The sequence below is a fragment of the Acomys minous genome, assembly GCF_964271855.1.
Source record: "Acomys minous genome assembly, chromosome: 6".
Lineage (NCBI taxonomy): Eukaryota > Metazoa > Chordata > Mammalia > Rodentia > Muridae > Acomys > Acomys minous.
The window spans coordinates 98,740,140-98,759,997 of record NC_140487.1 but is presented as its reverse complement, the minus strand read 5'-3'; the positions used below and the strand labels follow the sequence as shown (position 1 = coordinate 98,759,997).

Here is a 19,858-nt window from a genome sequence, read left to right as displayed (position 1 = left end):
GGGATAAGTTCTTACTCACAAGGGCCTGTGAGAAAGGGGCCCAGGTTTCTGCTCTAGGCTCCTGCGGCTGACAGAGCTGGTGAGGTTTCTGGGGCTTTACCAAAGGTCCCTGTGCTCTCTGCCAGTGGTATGGGTAGAAAGCAGACTGTCACATGGTCAGGGATAACAACCAAGTTTGTCATCAAGTTTATAAAGTTAAATCCTTGCTTCCCTTTTTTTTAGTTTTGGGTTTATCTGTAGAATGGAGGGAATGAGAAAAAAAATACCGCCTCCCTAGTTAGTGTTAGGACAGTCAATTAGATGTATATTCAAAGCGAAAGCACTTAACAGCGTGACCTGCCTGTAGACGGCAGGCATTTGGTAATTAGGAACCATCATGCTTAGGGCCGAGCGTCTCTGGTCCTGACCCATACAGAGAGAACTGAAGTTGTGAGGGGAAGCTGGACCTAAATTTAGAGGAGAAGAAAAACCAAAGGCAACGGAGCCGGAACTCACAACAATTTCTACAGGCTGAGGTAAGCACGGTGACATTATTTGGCTGCGAGCTTGACGACAGCACAGGATGGAGAAGAAACCCAACTTGACCCCAAGCTCCAGGGTGCAAAGGATCTGAATGATTTAGTTAGCCACAACCTGATGGGAGCGGATCACGGGAGAGAAAGAGAGAGAGAGAGAGGCTCTGAAACCCAGCAGTCCTAGGCTGCATTAACAATGTGTCGTGTCCAGACTGAGGGAAAGAATAGGCCTATTGTGCTGGCTTGGTCAGGCCATATCTGGAATCTTGCGTTGCTACACTGACAGACTGGAATCAGGCCAGGAGGGGGACCAGCCCAGCCTCAGCTCCTGAGCTCTTGTGTTAAATGCTTCCTGTATAGCTTCTTGTCATGTGCCCCCAAACAATCCTGGTAGCTCCCTGTTTTGTGCACAAGGAGGTTAACAAAATTGTCTAGGGTCAACTGTATAGCGGGTACGTGGAGGAGGCTTTTCTGAACGGGCTGGCTCCCTTGGTGCTTGTATCTTCTTCACTCGCTGTAGTTTAGCGGGATATGGAAGTAAAACAGGGAAAGTTTTTATTTTCAAGGAGGGCATGGTCTGGCTTGGTTATTCAGATCGCTTATGAGATGCCATGTGTTTCAAGGGAGTGATGAATTTAGGGCTGGAAGGGACCACGGAGGACTCCTTAGCCAGATCAAGTCTACAGCAGGGAAGAGAGACGGAACAGTGTGACGAAGCTCACAGTGGAATCACAAAGCCCGATCCCTGCTTTCCTATGGTTCTTCTTCGCTGTTTCGATTGGCTTGTGTCTGTATAGTGATTGTGTCCAGATGGCATCTGCCAGGGCACACCAGGGATTATGCTGTGGTCATTGTGGGAAAGTCAGATCTCAATATCTCTTCCCCGCAATTCGAATTAAAAGGAGAGAAAAAAAAAAGAAAGAAAGAAAGAAAGAAAGAAAGAAAGAAAAAGGAGCCTGACACTGAGAACCACAGGTCCTGTGGGAGTGGCCTCCGAGAATCTCAGCAGTTAGTTCACTGATGAAGGACAGCTGGACTTCAACCCAGGCTCCTGGGGATCTGGGAAGCCTGGGGTGCCCTTAGCAGTGGTGGAAGAAAAGGCTGTCCTTGGCTGGCATCTATGCCTAGCCTCTGTTTAGAGGAAGGCCCTCCCTTCTTCCAAGGACCACATTGCTATTTTCTGTCTCAAAGCTTTCCTTGACTATTATTATTATTATTATTATTATTATTATTATTATTATTATTATTATTGACACAGAGAGCCGTTGAAGTCTTGTATCTCTCAGGGCTTCCTTTCTAAGAACCTGTATACCTAGTTCAGCCTTCTGTATTTTATTCTGAGGGGCAGAGCAGAGAGTTATGAGCAAAGACTTAAGAACCGGACAAAACCTTCCTGTCCTGTCCCTGTCTTAACAGCTGCACTTCTCTGTGCTCTCCTCTTCTCGGCTGTAAAATGAGGGTAATAACAGTGCCACCCTCGGATGGAGTTGGTGATCATGAGAGCAGGCTAAGCCTGTTAGAGGTTATCCGTAAAAGGCTGCTGTGGCCATGGTTTCCGTCTTATTGCTTGAGAGCTCCCTTGACGAAAGGGGCAGCCCCTGGACTGGCTAATGTTTTTCCCCCTCACTGAAAAAGGCTCCCGAAATATCAAAGGCAAGAAGAAGGAAGGGTCGATCTTGAGACACAGACGTAGTCAAAGTTGCAGCCTATGGCCTCAAGTTTAGGGGAGAAGCCACCTGACTCCAGATTTTAAAAGGGGCAGATGGGGGGGGGGCGGCGGCGGCGGCGTTTCAGAAGTCATGGGCCACCGGCTTAACTCAGGGAGAGAACTCACTCTGGGGGACCTTAGGAAGGCCGCTTTCAACCTTGGGCTTCAGTTTCCAGGGGCGAATCAGGTGGGTTCCTCCGCCTTGCTTAGTAGGAGCCGGCGTGGAAGGATGCCGGCTTTGAGAACGTGGCTGAGCAGAGAGGCTCGGCTAGACTAGTTGAGCAAGCGCGCGCAGGGATTGGCTGGAAGGCACAGGACCAAACCTTTAAGAGGCGCGGAGGGGGCGTGCAAGGGAGTTTTCCTCGTCGCGCATTTCTGGTTTGCTAAGTACTGGCGAACGTAGTAGTAGTGGCTGCGGCTGCGCCTAGGACGGGAGCCCCAGGCGAGTGCGGGCCGGCGGAACACAGGAGCATCCCGGCGTCCGGGTGCCAGACGGCGTGGCCCGCGGGTCATGGCCAAAGGAGAGGGCGCGGAGAGCGGTTCCGCGGCGGGGCTGCTCCCCACCGGCATCCTCCAAGCCAGTGAACGGCCGGCCCAGGTGAAGGTGAGGTCCCGAGAGGAAGGCAAGGGGTGGTGGGCAGGCCGAGGAGTGGGCATAGAGGCATCGGAGTTCAGGTCTGGTCCTGGGACACTTTGGGGGTAACAGGGCACAGAGAGGCTTGGAAAAGGGGTGCTTCGGGACCGGGGACTGATGGAGAAAGGCTGAAGCCGCTTTGCACACCCCTACACTGGATTTGAGCCTAGCGTGGCGCCGGCAAAGCCGGCAAAGCTACATGGCGTGAGGCTTTCCTCAGCGCTCTAGGTTCCCCGTGCTGAGCCACGCTAGTTTCTCTCCCTAGATCTGTAGAGACCCCCAGAAATCGTAATATCCTTGGTTATCCATCTCTCACACCCCCCCCCCCACTCTCGTGCTTTAACTCTGAGGAGGGCCACTCAAGTTCATTCATAAGAACAAGGGCTCTGCTCTTAAAGGAGCCGCGTACCGAAAGCGTTTGTGTGTGACCCAGCGTTCACGCGCTCAGAGCTCCGCTGGTCTTGGAGCCTCTCTCTCTGACCGGCCCTCGCGCTGTGAACCTATTTAACCACCTCATGGAAACCATGCGGCCCCAGGAAAGAGATCTCTGACGATAGAATCTAATTGGGTGGTGCTTAACTTTTCCTTTTAATTTTATTAACTGATCTTGGAAGGAGGGAGTGAGCAATTATGCTGTTACCAAGTATGAGTAATCTCTACTTTCCCTGGGCAACCGCAGCCTCCCCTAGTGCTCCACCGGGAGAAGGCTGAGACCTGCATCTGGAACCCTCTTCACCCCTCTCCAAGGTCCCCCAGGAGCTAGAAGGGGTGTGTGTCAGGAGGCTTGAGGACAGGACCGCTCAAGGGTTTGCTCGGGGCTGAAGACTCCCTACAGGGACCCGAGAACTTTGGGACAGATGGAAGGAACAGCTGTTGCTGCAGCGGCTGGGCTGGGCGCCCCCGCCCTACCCCCCCCCCCCCCAAACAGCTCTGGTGCCCTCACCCAGTAGGCAGGTGGATCCTGGCTGCTGCAGGGCATCAGGGAGGGAGCTTGGGCTGGGCTCAGGCAACTTCTGGCAGTAAGAGGATTTTCAAGTTGTGGCAGCTAGTGTCGGGTTGGGACAGGGCCACTGCTGCGACATGTTCCCTCATGGTAACTTAGAAAGGAGCAGCAGCTGAGGGCCTGGGAGAAGGTATTTGTTTGTTTGAGACAGGGTTTCTCTGTGTAGCCTCGGGTGTCCTGGAACTCGCCCTGTAGACCAGGCTGGCCTAGAAACTCAAGAGATCTGCCTGGCTCAGCCTCCCAAGTCCTAGGATTGAAGGCATGCGTGTGCCACCACACCTGGCCCGGGACATCTTTAAAGATGGAAGGTGATAGGTTACCTCAGAGTCTAGAGGGATAAGTCTGGGTTTGAGGGCGACTTCCTCTGGGGTAGGGGAAGTGAGATTTCCCTAGCTGGGAACTGGGCAAGGTGGATCTGTTGTTCCTCTTGGTCCAGTTGGCTGGAGAGATAAACGGCCGGGCCTCTGGCACCTTTTAGGTTGGAAGGCCAGAATCCTGGGCCTATTTTCATTCTTTCTTTCTCTTCCCAGAAGGAACCAAAGAAGAAGCAGCAATTGTCCATTTGCAACAAGCTTTGCTATGCAGTTGGAGGAGCCCCATACCAGCTGACCGGCTGTGCCCTAGGCTTCTTCCTGCAGATCTACCTGTTAGATGTGGCCAAGGTAGGGTGGCCTGAGCTCCACAGGCTCCTCCAGTAGCCGGAGGTGGGAAGTGGGAGGCTCCGCTTCATAAGGTCACTGCTTTCCCCAGTGGTAAAACGGGGCCGGAACACATTCCTTGGCTGCCACTCAGGGTGCCAGTGGATGAGAAATACGGCTTTACAGAGACGTGCGGGAGGGGAGTCTCTCTGCCCCCACGGAACCATGGCTGGCAACCTACCTCGTCCTTGCCTGGCAGGAGCAATAGAAAGCCTGGAGGGATAGGCAGTGGCTGTGAGGGAGAATGGGACCCGTTGGTGATGCTCTTCTTAGAAGAGACTGGCACACCATGTCCCTGGCTGGAAGACAGTCAGCCGGCTTTGGCTGAGGGCTTTAGTGGGTGTTGCCGTTGACAAGGGTGATGGAGGAACTGTATCTCACCTTCATCTGAGGAGTGGCAGCTTGCTGTGGGTAAGGGAAACCTGAAGGTGCTGACATGTGTCAGAGTGGCCCCGGTACTTGCGGGGGGGGGGGGGGGTCTCTGATGGGGAGAGGTATCGTGGGAGAGGTGGGGCTACTGTGTGGACTTTGAGAAGCCTTGGCCAGCAGCCTGGCATCCAAAGAATTCCCCCTGTCTGGATGAGAGAGTGGGAGACTGAGTAACCATGGCTCCGGGGTGCCCTCACTGCCTTTTTTTTTCTGTGTAGCATCTCTGGGCAAGTGAGGCATATTAGTTTCCACTTGCAGGTGTGGAACACTGAGCCCCAGAAAAGACAGAAGACTCATTCAGTAGCTAGCTTTCAAACAGTTCCCGTGGCTGGGTCCCAACGGGGTTATAAATAAGAGGACCTGCAGCTGAGTATAAAATGGGGTTAGAGTAAGTGGGGTGAGTGTAGGGGCGGGGAGTACAGTGCAGGAAGGCTGCCATCTTTCCAGAGCAGGGTTTTGACAACTGGACACGGTGGCGCAGGCCTATTACCTTAGCGCTTAGGAGGCCGAGACAGGATTGAGATTGTAAAACCAGCCGTAGACTCTGTCCCAAACACAAAGTTTAAAAAAAAAAAAAAATCAAGGTTTTATGGATGAGGCTGAAGCCAGAAAGTCTGTATTTAGAAGCTAAAGTGTTTGTGAAGTTAAGAGATAGTCTGAGTAAATTGTGATAGGCCACTTCCTAAAACTCATCTATAGAGTAGGGATGGCGGCATGCATCTGTAATCTCAGCACTTCGAAGATACAGGCAAGTAGAGGAACCTTACATGCATGTGCATGCATGCGCGCGCACACACACACACACACACACACACACACACACACACACACACAGTGTCAGGGTGGGAGAGTCACTGGAGAGATTGTCCAGTGTTTAGGAGTTTACTGCTTTCTTAGAGGACCTGAGTAGTGAGTACCTATGTCACTCACAACCACAACTGTCTACAACGCCAGCTTTGGGGGTCTGATACCTTTGGTTTCCAGGGCATTAGAACAAACCCCAGCACACAATCACATAATTTAAATGATAATAGACTTCCCCCCCATATCAAGGATAAAGCTTGACCTCATAAACACACTACAACCCATAACTCTCATACATATGGGGAAACTGAGGCTCACTGGGGTGGCCCAGGGAACAAACACTAGCTTTGTATCAGGTGGTCAGGGGCTCAGAATTGCGAGGAGGAAGGAAATGATTCTGTCTTCATTCTGTATGATGAGAAGTACGGCAGAGGAAAAGGAAGACCCAGCAAAGCTACGAACACAGCCCTACTCCAGGAGGGCAGCTATTAGAGAAATGCTGTCCACGTCATCATCACTATTACTATTATTATTTTGTTCTTTTGAGACTGGGTCTCTCTATGTAGTCTTGACTGTCCTGAAACTCACTGTGTAGACCAGGCTGGCTTCGCACACACAGAGATCTTCCTGCCTCTGCCTCCAGGATGCTGAGATTAAAGGTGTGCGTCACCACACCCAGCTGTTTTTGTCACAGTGTGGGGGGGGAACGAACTAAACCCAAACACCTCATCCGTTCTAGGCAAGCCTGCCTGCTACTGAGCTAAACCTTGCTCTTGTCACTATTAAGTGCATGAAACCAGGTGGTGGCACTGCATACCTTTAATCCCAACACTCGGGAAGCAGAGGCAGGTGGATCTCTGTGAGTTCGAGGGCCAGACTGGTCTACAGAGTGAGTTCCAGGACAGCCAGGGCTACACAGAGAAGCCCTGTCTGGAAAAAAGAAGAAGTGAGTGAAAATGTTTAAAACTAGGGGGTGGGAGCAGTGTGAGGTCTTGGTGGCCTGGCTGCAGCGGTGAGGGGAAACCCTGCTGAGGCGAATGGATGGATGATGAACGCCTTCCGCTTTTTCTCCACGGCAGGTGGATCCACTCCCTGCTTCCATTATCCTTTTTGTGGGCCGAGCCTGGGATGCCTTCACTGACCCTCTGGTGGGTTTCTGCATCAGCAAGTCCTCCTGGACCCGCCTGGGCCGCCTCATGCCCTGGTAAGTAGAGATTGCTCCTTCGAGGTGCAGAAGGCCAGGCTTCTGGTGTGATCTTCCCACTGGGTCCCTCCATCTCTTGTCAGTGGCTGGAGGTTGAGGGGAAAGGGAGACACACACACACACACGCATACACACACACACAACCTCAGAGGTGTTGAGATGCCAGGCTGAGGCCTCAGCTGCCCCAGATATGGCCATTGAGACACCTAGCTTGTTCATTTCCCGCCAGGCCAAAGTACTGAGTCAGAGACCCTCCCTCGGCTCAGGCCTCAGGGCTCCCCAAAATCCCCTCACTCACCTTGGTGAAGCTGGACTCCTCACTTTGCCCACTCATCACGCCTCTGGTGGCAGAGGTAGGTCTCCAGAACAGTTGAAGAGGTTGCCTGCGTTTGAATGACAGCTTCACTACTTCTGGCTGGGCATTCTTGAGCGCGTTACTAAACATCTCTGAACCTTAGGTAAAATGGAGGTCTGGTGAGGACTTCACTTTGTAAAGCATTAGGAGCAGTGCCTGGCAGGAATTGATACACAACGTGTCGTTCCATATGGTAGGATGTGGGTGTGGGCAATGCAACTGCAGACCCGTTCTGATGTCTTGAGCAAAGGCACTATTTTTCCCCCCCACACTGCTACTCAGCTTCAGCCTGTGGGGCAAGGTTGGGGGAAGGTAGTTGCCATAGATCAGACAGTGAGGGGGACACACAAGACAGGCCAAGCCGGGACTCTGGTTCCCTTCAGGACATCCTGCTTCAGGGGGTGGAGGGGGTGTACCCCTTTCATCTCCAGCCCATCCAAGCTTAAGTGGGCGCCTTCCTGCCCCAGGGGCGCCATACCTGGTCTCCGGCCTTCAAAGCTCTACCAGCAGCCTCTGCACCTCCACAGCTTCCTTTCCCACGAGGCCCCCCACCCACCCCAATCCTGCCAGCCCCTGGCAAAAGCCCAGCTTTGCAGCCTTTGATCCAGGCCTCACGGCCAAAGGGGTGGAGGGGAGGGCAGGAGAGCCTCCTTTACCTGGGCATGCTGCTCAGGGAGCCCTGAGCGCCAGCCTGTGAGACTTGGCCCCGAGCCCGCCTCTTGGCAGCTGGTGGAGGGCGGGGCCCTGCTCCCACATCGCCTCATGGGGCCCAACCAATAGGAAGGCGCTGCCTGGCGCGCTGGGGCACCGGGTTACTCCCAGTCACATCGGGTTCCTGTTCTCTGTTCAGTGGCCTGTCTCAGAGGATGCAGTGTTTGAGGAAGGCTGAGGAGGAGACAGACGTGGAGGGGTGGAGGAAGGAGGAGGAGAGCCGGCAAGGCCTCTTGTGGGAGGGAGGATCTGAGGATTCTTGCTGGGTCAGTGTGACAGTTAGCTCTAGGGAAGTTTCCGGGGACCCCTTAGGTTGCTTTCTGGGTGGCAAGTGCCTGGGTATGAGTCAGAATTCACGTGGGGTGGCTCATAAGCTGAAGGGCCATTGTGGTCATGACATCCCAGGCTGCACCTCTTCAGGCCTTAGAGACCATAAAGAGACTGGATCAGGGTTGGTCAGTGTTAGTCCTAACAACACACACACACACACACACACACAAACACACACACACACACACACACACACCACACACACGTCCTTCCATGCCTCAGGACAGTTCCTACTCCAAGCCCCTCCTGCAAACCACAAAGATACTGACAGCTCCTTTCCCAGGAATTCCTAAGGCCACCTGGGAGACCTCGTCAGCAGGGTCACATGGAGAGCTTGAGATGCATCTCGGGCTGGAGCGGAGGGTGGCTGATTACCAGGCATTGTCTCCTTGGGCCTGTAGTGTTTCCCGAAGGCCACTTCTGTTGAGCCCTCCTGATATGCTCACAGCAAACACTTAAATGTCCCCAAGTACTGCTCAACACTTTTCTGTCAATTTATTTAAAACTCAAGCCTACTTCAACCCACAAAGTTGGAAGTCCTTACACACTTGCCTGTGAGGTGGCCCGTTTTCCCCTCATGTTATCTCCTAATTCCATCTCCCTTGCTCACTGCACTGCAGCCCACGGCTCCCGCTGTTCCATGCTCCTGCCTGAGGACCTTTGTCCTGGCTGTTCCCCTGCCTGGGCCCACTCTTGGCTCAGAGATCTGTAATGCTGACTCCCTTGCCTCATCCACGCCTTCTCAGTTAATGTCCTCTCAGCCAGTGGTGAACTGTATTCCAGTCTCGTGTCTACTTATCTCGAGCCTGCTTTCTTTTCTCCATAGCACTTGTCACTTTTTAGTGTGTATGTGTTTGTGTGTGTGTGTGTGTGTGTGTGTGTGTGTGTATCAGGGTTGGTCAGTGTTAGTCCTAACAGACACACACAGACATACACACACACACATACACACACACACACAAAATATAATTGACCTTATTTATGTTTTTTGTTTGTTTGTTTGTTTGTTTGTTTTTTGAGACAGGGTCTCTCTGTGTAGCCTTGGCTGTCCTGGATTCACTTTGTAGACCAGGCTGGCCTCGAACTCACAGCAATCCGCCTGCCTCTGCCTCCTGAATGCTGGGATTAAAGGTGTGAGCCACCACGCCCGGCTTTTTTTTTTTTTTTTGGTTTTTCCGAGACAGGGTTTCTCTGTGTAGCCTTGGCTGTCCTAGACTCACTTTGTAGACCAGGCTGGCCTCGAACTCACAGCGATCCGCCTGCCTCTGCCTCCCAAGTGCTGGGATTAAAGGCATGGGCCACCACCGCCCGGCTTATTTATGTATTTATGTGTGGTAGAACTCAAACTCAGATAAGGTTTCATGTAGCCCATGTGGCCCCCAACTCCTGATTCTCCACTCCCCCACCCCTCCGCCCCCAGCCACCAAGCACACAGATTGTAGTCATGTACCAATACCTTCAAACTCAACTTCTGTTTTGTTATTGAGACAGGGTTTTACTATGTAGCCCTGGCTGCCCTGCAATTTGTTATGTAGACCAGGTTGGCCTCAAACTCACAGAAGTCCACTTGTGTCTGAGAGCAGGGGCACAGGGATTCCTGAGTTTGAAGCCAGCCTGGTCTATATAGAAAGTTCCAGGAAAGCCAGGCCTACACAGACAGATCGTGTCTCAAAAGCAAACAAAACAAAACAAAACAAAACAAAAAACACACCAAACCACAGTATACAATATAGTGTGTAAGTGTTTTGCTTGCATGTATGTATGTCTGTGCCTGGTGCCTGAGGAGGGTCAGAAGAGAGTGTTGGATCTCTTGAAACTGCGGTTATGGATGGCTGTGAGCTGCCATGTGGTTACTCAGAACTAGACCTGGGTCTTATAAGAACAAGTGTTGTTAACTGCTGGGCCATCCATCCCCTCAGCCCCTGTGGCACTTGTTTTTTAAAACACAGATTTCACTATGTAGCCCAGGTTGATTTTGAAGCCAGATCTTTTTGCCTCTGTCTCTCAAATGTGGGGTTATAGTCATGTACCACCACCCCAGCTCATTGTAACCTTTTTTATTTGTTTTGTCTTCCAGACAGGGTTTCTCTGTGTAGCTTTGCCTGTCCTGGACTCAATTTGTAGTCCAGGCTGGCCTTAGACTCAGAAATCTGCCTGCCTCTGCCTCCCGAGTGCTGGGATTAAAGTCATGCGCTAAGCATATTCACATCCTTGTGTGACCATCACTACCTTTCATCCCTGTACTTTTTGTTGTTGCTGTGTTTGTTTGTTTGTTTGTTTGTTTTTGACTTTTCGAGACAGAGTTTCTCTGTGTAATAGCCCTGGCTGTCCTGGACTTGCATTGTAGACCAGGGTGGCCTCGAACTTACAGAGATCTGCCTGTCTCTGCCTCCTAAAGGCGTGCTCCATGATGCCTGGCTGTTGTTGCTCTTTTTTAAAGACAGGGTTTCTCTGTGTAGCCCTGGCTGCTTTGGAACTTACTCTGTAAACCAGGCCGGTCTTGAACTCAGAGATCCACCTGGCTCTGCCTGAAATTAAAGGCATGTGCCAGCGCCAGCTCATCCCAATAATTTTTTATCTTTTCCAAACAAACTTTGAGTTCATCGAAAAAAGACAATCAATCCCTACTCCTTCTTCCCCTTCTCAGCCACCATTTGGGGGGGGCCGGGGCAGGGTAGGTATTCAGGGAGGATATACCGTGGTGTGTGTGTGTGTGTGTGTGTATGTGTGTGTGTGTGTGTGTGTGTGTGTACCGTGGGGTGTATGTGTGTGTGTGTAGGTTAGGGGACAACTTCCAGGAGTTGATTCTTTCTGCTGAATGGGTTCTATGAATTTGAACTCAGGGCATCAGGCTTAAAGTGCTCTTGCAGAATCAAGTATGAAATCGTGGATTTGTTGAACCTTTATATAAGTTGAACTGTACAATATCTGTCTTTTACGGACATATCGTATTTCACTTGGTCATTCCTTAAGGTTCTGTGTCGTAGCATGTCAAGATTTTTTTTTTTTATTTTTAGGGCTGAATAACATGTAATTTTTGTTGTTTACTGACTAGAATGTGAGTTCTACAAGATCAGTGGCGTCTTTTTCTTCACTGATACACCTTCAGCTGTCTGAACCGGTCCTAGCACATAATTGTGCCTCATAGATATTTGGGTAAATGTTGAATGTAGGCAATGTGCTAGTTCTTTTTTTTTTTTTTTTTTTTTGGCTAGTTCTTATTTTCATTTTATTTTTTATATATAAAAAAATGAGTCTCAGAGAAGGTAAATAAATCGCCCAAGACTAAGTTTTTGTAGTTAGTGCCAGACTCAGAATTGGATCTCAAAAGTGTAAGTCAAGGTCCCCCTGTTTTTAATATTTATGTTGTGTGCGTGCGTGTGGGTGTATGTATGCATGTGCGTACACTTGCGATGTCACGGCCCAACATATGAAAGCCAGGGGACTGCTTGTGGGAGTTGATGCACGCTGCAGAGGTAACCCTCAGGCTGTCAGACGTGGCAGCTTTACCTACTGAGGCATCTTTCTGGCCCGAGACCTTCCTTTTAACCTTTGCACTCTACTTCCTATGTTAATGCAGTGAAGTTGACCCACGCTGAGGAATAACCACTCACGATAGTTTGGACCCACGTGTGGGCCAGACATTTGTGCCCCACCCCCTCCTTATCTGTGGCTGAGCCCCTGTCTCCTTCACCTGAAGATGGCCTCTCCCACCTTTCCAGCTAGCTTCCTTGTGTGCGTGTATACAGAGGATGCACGGGAGGGTAGCCAGCAGTGCTGGGACCGCCCCCTTCACTAGGACCCCATCCCCACCCCCCACCCCCACACAGTGACTCTTGTTCCAGAAAAAAAATGCCTGAGACTCTAGTCTGACTTCATGCTCCCTGCTCTCTGACCCCTTCAAGCTCCTTGCTGGAGATTTTGGTCCAGGTCTCTTCCCCTGAGGCTGGCTCTGGGTTGGGAGGATTCAGACTTCCTTCTCTGTTGATGGGCGCCTATGGAGCAGATTTGGGCTCTTGGAATTTTCCAGCTTCCACTCAGCAGACCCTCTCCTCCTCCTCAGGATCGTCTTCTCCACCCCCCTGGCCATCATTGCCTACTTCCTCATCTGGTTCGTGCCTGACTTCCCACAGGGGATGGAAAGGTCGCACGGATTCCTTTGGTACCTGCTCTTCTACTGTCTCTTTGAGACACTGGTCACGGTGAGTGTGGGCCCCTCCCCTCGGTAGCTTGGTGAGGGGCAGGGTTAAGGGTGGGGCCCAGGGGCCTCTGCATGACCCCTCCATCTAACCAGGCCAGAGCGTCTCTTCCACAACAGTGTTTCCACGTTCCCTACTCAGCACTCACTATGTTCATCAGCACGGAGCAGAGTGAGCGGGACTCGGCCACTGCCTATAGTAAGTCCCTCCTGTCCTCAGCCTGGCCCTGCCTGGGGGACCCTGGACCTCTCTGCACCTGGTCCCCTCCCACACAACCTGCTTTGTGGGTCCAACTCTTTGTAAATGCATGTGCGCGTGGTGTGTGTGTGTGCGCGTGGTGTGTGTGTGAGTGTGCGCGCGCGCGTGCGTGAGCCCTCTTCCCTCCGTCCCCTTTCTCTATGTTGCTAGGGATTCAACCCAGAGCCCTGTGTCTGCCAAGCAGTCACTTAACCATTGACTTATATCCCCAACCCATGAAAGCATGTTAAAAATAACCTACTTCCGAGCTGGGCGTGGTGGCGCACACCTTTAATCCCAGCACTCGGGAGGCAGAGGCAGGTGGATCGCTGTGAGTTCGAGGCCAGCCTGGACTACAAAATCGAGTCTAGGACAGCCCAGGCTACACAGAGAGACCCTGTCTCGAAAAACAAACAAACAAACAAACAACAACAACAACAAAACCCACTTCCTTTATCACTCAAGTTTAAGTCCCAGAAAGGTACAGGGCCTAACCTTAAGGCCACGCAGAGAAAGGCCGTGAATATAGCCTGAAATGTCATCTGCCTTGCCCTCTAGCCCAACTTACCTGGAGCTAAGAGTGGCTCCCAGCCATGCGACCTTCCTCCCTGGGCCTCCGGGGGCCATGAGGCCCATCCAAAAAGAAAGACCTTTTCCCTGCCCAGGGATGACTGTGGAGGTGCTGGGCACAGTGATAGGCACAGCGATCCAAGGGCAAATTGTGGGCCAAGCCAAAGCACCTTGTCTCCAGGACCAGAATGGCTCCGCAGTGACCTCAGAAGTTGTCAATCGCACACAGAGCGCTGCCTCCCTCAAAGAAACGGTGAGGCCCCTGGTAGTGCAAGGACTTTGGGGGGGGGGGAGAACGAATGGGTGCTTTGCGGTTACCCCCAAAATAGTAAGAGTAGCTAGTGCTTATTAATTAGTGGGCATTTAGCAAATGCAAATATGGGTATATACAGGTGCCCACTTTATAGACAAGCAAAGGGGAGGCTGAGTGACTTGCCCAGGGTCCCAGTGGATGACAGAGATGCCAGAAGACTTGGGCTGTGGCCTCACACACACTACACAGTCTGGGCGTGTAACGTTCTGTGCACCTGGACTTGGCCCAGCCTTGGGAAACCGGCAGCAGTGCCAGGATGACCACCCTCCTGGTTCACAGACGGAGACAGTGAGGGCCCCACGGGGAGAAGGGCCCGGCCTGAGATCGTGGATGAGGTCAGACTGACCCTGTCTCTGTATGTCATAGCAAAACGCGTACCTGCTGGCCGCAGGGATCATCGCCTCCATCTACGTCATCTGCGCCGTCATCCTGGTTCTAGGCGTGCGGGAGCAGAGAGGTGAGGAGAAGCCTACTAAGAAGGGTTCGACCCGCGGCCTGGGGGAGCTGGACTCCCCTTCTCTGGGTCCCCAGGCTTTGGGAGGGACTTCTGCCCCTTCTTCATTATCCTCGTTATCCTAATCACTATCGTTATCTGATCCCTAGAACCCTACGAGGCCCAGCAGGCAGAGTTGATGCCCTTCTTTCAGGGCCTCCGCCTGGTCATGAGTCACGGCCCCTATGTCAAGCTTATTGCCGGCTTCCTGTTCACCTCCCTGGCTTTCATGGTGAGTGGGGCCCTGAGCAGCTCATCCCGAGAGTAGGTCTAATAGGGGTGCCGGTGTGTGTGTGGAGAAGATTTGGGACTGCGGCCAAGCTGAGGGGCAGGCAGGAGGGAGTGGGACAAGCACAGGTCTCTGGCATCCCTGAGTCACCCCCCCCCCCATTTCCTTTCATTTTCTTGTCCTGCTCCAACCCCCCTCCTTCTCCCCGCAGCTGGTGGAGGGCAACTTCGCTTTGTTCTGCACCTATACCTTGGGCTTCCGGAATGAGTTCCAGAACCTCCTCCTGGCCATCATGGTGAGTATAGGGCATAAGGTTAGCTGGCTTAAGAGTATGTGTCTGTATGGTCCTTTGAACAATCAGAGGATGCTTTCAGGCCGCTCCCTAGTGGTGAAGGGATGAGGGAGGTTTCCCTGGACCTCACTACAGTTGCCTGGGGGAGGGTTAGGAGACAGGATCTGAGGCTAGCTGGTTGGAAAGCACAGTTGCCTTCGTAAACAAGAGCGCCAACAGCTTTGTGCAGCTTTGCGGTTGGGATTGAACTGCTTGCTCTTAGCCCCCCTGGGAAGCCATCAGGCAACGCCTGTCAACTTCCCCACCCGGCAGAGGCTGCCCTGGGAAGCACCTTTTGGGGCCTGGAAAGGGCAGGGTGGTCTCTCTGCAGCAGTAACTCACCTCCCTCACCTGTTTTGTTGCTCGCAGCTCTCAGCCACATTCACCATCCCCATCTGGCAGTGGTTCCTGACCCGGTTTGGCAAGAAGACAGCTGTATATGTTGGGATCTCAGTGAGTGGGGATCAAGGGATTGAGTTGGGGGGGGGGTGTGAGGTGTCACAGATGGGAGCCTCCTAGGTGACCCATCTTCCCTGTACTCTCTGTCCTAGTCAGCGGTTCCTTTTCTCATCTTGGTGGCCCTCATGAAGAGTAATCTAATCGTCACTTACGTGGTGGCCATAGCGGCTGGTGTCAGTGTCGCAGCTGCCTTCTTACTGCCCTGGTAGGTATATAAAGGCTCACCGAGTATATCCCCCAGGCAACGTGCTCCACCTGGGGATAGCACTTTGGTGCCTTCTCCTCCTGCCTCTCTATTGGTCTGGGGATGAGGTGGGGTCTGCCGGAGACAGTTATAGAGGTTGTGAACTGTGCAACACACGGCCTGCCCTCTATTTTGCCAAGCAGACTGTCTCAAGTGGGACTCATCTTGATAGGTGGGGCCCATTCTTAATCACATATACAGCTTTCTTTTCACTTCAAGCTCCATGACACGGGTACCATATGGGCTGGTAGCTAGCTGAGGGTAGTAACTCCCGGCCGCCACCACCCGGCTCTGCCTAGGTCCATGCTGCCTGACGTCATCGATGACTTCCATCTGAAGCACCCTCACTCCCCTGGCACGGAGCCCATCTTCTTTTCCTTCTACGTCTTCTTCACCAAGTTTGCCTCTGGAGTTTCACTGGGTGTGTCTACCCTCAGTCTTGAGTGAGTGGCCTGTGAGTCTTGGGCAAGGCTCGGGGGCAGGGATAGGGTGCAGGCGCTCCATCCTCACCACTGCCTGCCTACCGGCGTCCCACAGCTTTGCTGAGTACCAGTCGCAGGGATGCTCCCAGCCAGAACAGGTCAAGTTTACACTGAAGATGCTGGTGACCATGGTTCCTATCCTCCTCATCCTGCTGGGCCTGCTGCTCTTCAAGCTGTATCCCATTGACGAGGAGAAGCGGCGGCAGAATAAGAAAGCTCTGCAGGCTCTACGGTGAGAGCTGGGGTTGGGGGCCAGCCAGTCTAAGCCCTCAGCCTGTGCCGCCGGTGGACAGATTTACCACAGTTCTTAGCTGCATACTAGGAACCACAGTGACTGCCTTTGTCTTTGTATGTATTTGCTCAACAAGCAACAAACACTTTGGGGTTTTTTTGTTTGTTTGTTTTTGGTTTTTTGTTTTGTTTTGTTTTTTCCCCTGGAGTTTCTCTGCGCTTAGCCCTGTCTGTCTTGGAACTCCCTCTGGCCTAGAACTCAGAGATCTGCCTGCCTTTGCCTTTGCCTCCTGAGTGCTGGGATTTAAAAAAAAGGGGGGGGGGCAGGGGAGCACCCCACCACTGCTCTGGGCAACGAACACTTTCTGAGTGCCAGCATTGTGGTAGGGAAAAATAATGGCTGGGCATGGTATGGGCACATACCTTTAATTTCAGCACTCCAGGAGGCAGAGGCGAGTGGGTCTTTGTGAGTTTGAGGCCAGCTTGGTTTACAAAGTGAGTTCCTGGACAGCCAAGGCTATGTAAAGAGACCCTGTCTCTAAAAGTCAAACCCAAACTTCCTGTCCTGATGAGGTCTGTGTTTAGAAGTATGTTTCCAGGATCCCCCTAGTCAACCCAATTCTAGGCAGATGAGATGTTTTTGTTTTTTGTTTTTTGTTTTTTGAGGCAGGGTCTCTGTTTTGGTTTGGTTTGGTTTGGTTTCGGTTTTTGACACAGGGTTTCTCTGAGTAGCCTTGGCTGTCCTGGACTCAGGACTCAGTCTGTAGACCAGGCTGGCCTCCAAATCACAGCCTGTCTCTGCCTCCTGAGTGCTGGGATTAAAAGCGTGTGCCGCCACCACCACGCCCGGCAAGGCTGGGTCTCATTTAGCTCAGACTGGTATCAAACTAGCTGCTTGATACCAACACAACTGACTTGACTCTGCCTCCTAAGTGCTGGCACAACAGCCACCCCCGATGGCAAGATCCTTCTGGTTCCTAAGCTGCAGATGAAGAAAACTGAAGTTTAGCCAGGAAACGTGGAAAAAAGGCTTTGAACCCTGCCCTGTGTTCTAGCTGTAACCTGTATTCCGATGCCCTCCTGGCACGCAGGTCCTCTTGCGTGGCCAGATGATAGCTAGGGCAGGGTGGAGTGACTCATGACGCCATGTCAGCCAGTCAGAGGCGGGGGCTCTCTGAGGGTTGGAGCTGCCCTTTATTCAGTGGGAGCAGCAAACCAGCAGTTTCTGGGCAGACAGCGGGCGTGAGTAAACCGTCCTGTGGTTTTAGACAAGACTGAGAGCTGGCTTGGACTTCAGGGCCAAGATCCCCTAAGGCAGGTGGCAGCAGAAGAAGGCAAAGATGCTTCGTCCTTGCAACCTGCCCCTTCTTACTCTTGCAGAGACGAAGCCAGCAGCTCAGGATGCTCTGACACGGACTCCACAGAGCTGGCCAGCATTCTCTAGGACCTGCCATGTCGCCCGAAGCGACCACACAGCGGAGACCTGGGGCCACCGGGTAGCATTAGGCACGGGATCTTTTTGCCCTTGCGCTGAGCAGCTGTTCTTCCTGTGTCGAGACAGGGACCAAGGACTGGAGTGGAGGGTGAGCGGGGCCCAGGACATCTGTGGCTCACTGCAGGGCTGGCCGTACTGTAGCCTTCTCACTGCCTGCCCACAGGGCCAAGCCCTAGGACTGCTAACTGTGAATATGCCAAGGACTGACCGAGCCTAGCTCGGAACACTAATGTAGAAACGTTTTATACAGAGACTAATTAATAACTTAATGACTGTGTACATAGTGTATGTATATGTCTGTAAGCTATTAATGTTATTAATTTTCATAAAAACTGAAAAACAAAGCCGCTTGCTTCTGTCTGTGTTCTCGGCCGTCCATGGAGCCCTTTGCTGAGACCCATACAGTCAATTGTTACCCAAAGCCACAGGTGCCAGTGAGTAGAACAGTGTGTCTGAGAGTACATTAATAGCCTCGGCTGATATTTACTCTGCACCAAGTGCCTTATGCTGGCTTGGCACACATCCATGGTGTTCTCATGGAACATGCAGAACCCCTGAGTCACGGCAAGACTGTCCCTGTCTTAAAAGATTAAAAAGTGAAAACCCAAGCTAGGAGCCAGGTGCCCAGTGGCGGCACATGGTTTAATCCCAGCGCTTGGGAGGCGGAGGCGGGTGGATGTCTGGTCTACAGAGTGAGTTCCGGGAGAGCCAAGGATACACAGAGAAGCCTTGAGTCAAAACCAAAAACAAAAAACAAAACAAAAAAAACCAAACCCAAAAATTCCATCAAGCTAGGGTTATAAAGAATGTGGCTAGAGTCACAGGGCCAAGAATGATGTCAATGAAGCTCCATCATCTTGTGAGACTGTTAGCACTTTAACCACTGCTCTCCATGAGAGAAGAGCTAAGGAAGCAGCAGCAGGGCCACAAGTGTCCTGCCAGGCACACTGTGTGTATATCTGAGTCCGTGGGGCTTAGCTGTACTGGTTGGGTGGGGGTGGGGGGGTCTGTAGTGTCCTTGGAGATCTATCGTTCTTTCCCCCAAAACTGTTGTCAGTAATGTTCAGGGCAGAGACTGCATCTGTCTAGGAGTAGGGTCAGGTAGTGCCACGCCTCAACTCTGGTAGAAGAAGGTCCCGTTGTCTCATTCCTTCAGTGTAAGCGTTGCCCCCATAACCAATTCAAGTCACTCTTACTTGTGCCATCTTGTAAGTTGCCGAGAACTTAAGAGTCGGCTCTTACACGTTCATGATGCTCACCTACTACACCACGGGGTTGCACGCACCCCACCCGAGCCAGGCTCTACAACCACAGGGAAGTGAAACTGGCAGCAATCAGGAGAGACTAGTCTAAGCTCCTTGGTTTGTGCCTAGACAAATGAGCCCCCTGAGAGCAGTGCTTGGACTACCAGGGACTGCTTTGCCCTTGAATTTGGGCTCCATTGTTATGGATAGACTTCTTTTGGTAAACTTCATGAAGGTATTTTTAGCCGGCGCTGTTACACGTGTTTCAGAAATACTAATTATCTAGTCATGAGTTCCCTACAAGGAAGGTACTGCTATTAATCTGGCTTTACAGATAAGGAAACCAAGGCATGGGGAAGTTAAGTGACTTTAGACAAAGGTCATTAGTAAGTGGGTGGGTTGATTTAAGTCCAGACTGTTTGGCTGGAGGCCCTGTGCCTTTAATCACCAGTTTAATCGAACCAGGCAAGTCCCACGGCCTTTATAACTGCCATCTTCAGTCACAGGCTGTATGACAAGATAGCTCCCGCCTAAGCTGGCCCCTGTGACTGGAGTACTCAGAGATTTTTTTTTTTTACCCTCTCTTTCCGGTTCAGGGGTTTTGATAATGTTTGCGAAGGTCCACTCCTGTTTTTCCTTTCCTCACTTCTAATGGGGAGCCACAAAGGCTTGTCATTAATTTCTATCTTTTTAAATTTCTTTCTTTTCTTTCTTTCTTTCTTTCTTTTTTTTTTTTTTAGCCCTAGGCATCAAATCCAGGACTTTCCTCAAGCTAAGCAAATGCTCTGCCACTGAGCCACACCCATCGCCTAAGGCTTATATTTAAAATAATAAGAATAGCTGCTGCTGTTATTATTATTACTGTTATTACGGCTGCACCTGTGGTTGAATAGTGGAGTAATTGCCTGCCACAGATGAGGTTCTTCTGTGTTTGTTCCCC

General features: G+C 51.8%; 1 protein-coding gene and 1 long non-coding RNA gene across 2 annotated transcripts; one reads left to right on the top strand and one right to left on the bottom strand.

The window, feature by feature from the left end:
- The first annotated feature begins 2,524 nt into the window (after positions 1 to 2,524).
- MFSD2A (MFSD2 lysolipid transporter A, lysophospholipid) lies at positions 2,525 to 18,018 on the top strand. The gene is made up of 14 exons (XM_084787099.1): positions 2,525 to 2,827; positions 4,391 to 4,522; positions 6,871 to 6,995; positions 12,455 to 12,593; positions 12,710 to 12,788; positions 13,493 to 13,650; positions 14,077 to 14,167; positions 14,314 to 14,435; positions 14,644 to 14,727; positions 15,133 to 15,216; positions 15,315 to 15,427; positions 15,766 to 15,909; positions 16,004 to 16,180; positions 17,560 to 18,018. Exons 1-14 carry the CDS (start codon positions 2,735 to 2,737, stop codon positions 17,621 to 17,623), a joined length of 1,605 nt encoding a protein of 534 aa, XP_084643225.1. The 5' UTR covers positions 2,525 to 2,734; the 3' UTR covers positions 17,624 to 18,018.
- On the bottom strand, positions 6,953 to 9,395 carry LOC311600434. The gene is made up of 3 exons (XR_014780247.1): positions 8,007 to 9,395; positions 7,294 to 7,448; positions 6,953 to 7,081 (listed from the first exon to the last, which is right to left on the bottom strand). It is a non-coding gene; the product is annotated as an uncharacterized lncRNA (long non-coding RNA).
- Positions 18,019 to 19,858: the final 1,840 nt, after the last annotated feature.